Raw genomic sequence first — 1,953 nt, forward strand, 5'->3', positions numbered from 1 at the left:
TCAGCCAGCCTGCGTGGGCGGCAGGAACCAGCCCGTGGCCCCAGGCTGGCTGTGCAAGGAGGGCGAGAGCCAGCCAGCGCAGCTGCTGCCTGGGGCGCAGATTTCCAGGGCGTGGGAGTTCTACGTGGGAGGGGACGGCAGCAGCGGGTCCCCCTCCACGGGAAGGGAGCCGGGAGCCAAAGAACTCCGGTGAGGAGATGCCCTGCCCCGCTCCAGCGGGAAGTCCTCACGCACACACAGGTGGGCACGCCAAAACATAACCTTTTATTGAAAAATAACTCTGTTTCTCCACAGGCCATAGCACGCAGGAAAGGGGCCAGGATTCAGGCGCAGGGGTGAGTGCTTGCCCCGTTACCTGTAGATGTCACACTCCGCAAGACAGATCTCCTCGTCAACAGCATCCCACAGGTGTGGCTTCAGGGCGTTGAAATCTTCCCGAACGGCAGAGAAGAGGCTGCAGTTGACAGCGTTCACCACCTAGGAAGACCAGGGCCCGTGAGAGGAGCAGAGGAGCTGCTGCCTGCCCTCCTGCCCACCACCTCCCTCCCATGCTCCACGCGGCTCATCCTCCCCGTCCCTCCTCCGTCGAGAGGAGGCACCGGAGCCTGACAATGAACGTGGAGGGGGAGAAGCAAGATGGTCAGGCACTGCTGTGCTAATTCAGGGCGCTGAGGTGGAAGCAAGGAGATGGGCAGCAGGGAGGCAACATGGCTGCAGAGGGAAAACCCACCAGAGGATCTCTGGGGCAAGTCTCTCCCAGCAAAGAACTTGGTGGCTTCCTCGAAGCCTCTCTGCAAAGAGGGCAAACCACCCCGCTCAGGGAGGACTTCCTGCTCCATCTGCCTCCTTGACAAGGGCAGCCTTGCTGGACCCCGACAGCCAGGAGACAGACAGACAGACAGACAGAGGCCCTGGCACCTGCTGGGAGGGACTGTGTGCTCAGAGCAGAACCTGGCAGGCTGTGCAGAGCCACCCCTCTGTCCAGTGCGAAGTAAAGCAGTGTCCGGCCACCAGCACTACGGGCACAGGGATGAAAGCACCGGGGAGCAGACCCGGAAGTCCTCAAGCCACCAACGCTTCCCTCACCCTTCCTTCCTCCAAATACCTGCCCCCGGGAAACAGCAGCCTAACCAAGGCTGGCATGGAAAACCCGGCTTACGAGAGGCCGTTCCCAAAGAAGAGTGAAAAGCAAGGCTGCTGCTGCTGAAGGAAAACACCTCAGGATGGCTATTGGAAAAGACACCCCACAAACCTCTTCCTGGGAAGGATGAGGACTGCCTCATCCTCAGGCTGACACTGCCAGAGCAGGGAGCAAGGCATGCCCTGGGAATGGTTACCCGGGATCACAGCAGCGCTGTGGGGCTCCCTGGAGAACTGGACACTCCCCCACCAGATCCACGCTGCCTTCTCTTCCAGGACAGACGCAGGCAGCACGGCAGGCCTCCCGAGCAGGGGTGCAGCACCTGCCCTGCCTCAGGGCGCTCTGCTCACGTACCCAGTTGAGGCTCGGCTCCCGGCTGAACTCGTGGCTCTTGGCAGCGCTGAAGTCGTAGTCTGGGCGGAAGGACTCGTTGAGCGTCGCTATCAGGTAGAAGAGGGTCTTGCGGCTGCACTTGTCGCTCAGGGGTCCCTCCTCATCGCCGCTCTGACTTTTACTGAGCCTGAGAGGCGGAACGGCAGGGTTAGCAGTGCCACCAGCACGGCCTGGGCCAGCACTGAACATCAGACGGCAGTGTGCCCAGGTGGCCAAGAAGGCCAATGGCATCCTGGCCTGTATCAGAAATAGTGTGGCCAGCAGGACTGGGGCAGTGATCATCCCCCTGTACTCGGCCCTGGTGAGGCTGCACCTCGAATCCTGTGTTCAGTTTTGGGCCCCTCACTCCAAGAAGGACATTGAGGTGCTGGAGCGTGTCCAGAGAAGGGCAACGAAGCTGGTGAAGGGCCTGGAGCACA

The 1,953-nt window shown here is 61.3% G+C and overlaps 1 protein-coding gene across 1 annotated transcript in view; it reads right to left on the reverse strand.

The window, feature by feature from the left end:
• MAF1 (MAF1 homolog (S. cerevisiae)) overlaps positions 1 to 1,953 on the reverse strand; it is a 5,602-nt gene that overhangs the window by 1,349 nt on the left and 2,300 nt on the right. The window contains 2 exon segments of the mRNA XM_009583005.1: positions 356 to 477; positions 1,496 to 1,661. Coding sequence (XP_009581300.1) covers positions 356 to 477; positions 1,496 to 1,661 — 288 coding nt within the window.

The sequence above is a fragment of the Fulmarus glacialis genome, unplaced genomic scaffold, assembly GCF_000690835.1.
Source record: "Fulmarus glacialis isolate BGI_N327 unplaced genomic scaffold, ASM69083v1 scaffold28768, whole genome shotgun sequence".
NCBI lineage: Eukaryota > Metazoa > Chordata > Aves > Procellariiformes > Procellariidae > Fulmarus > Fulmarus glacialis.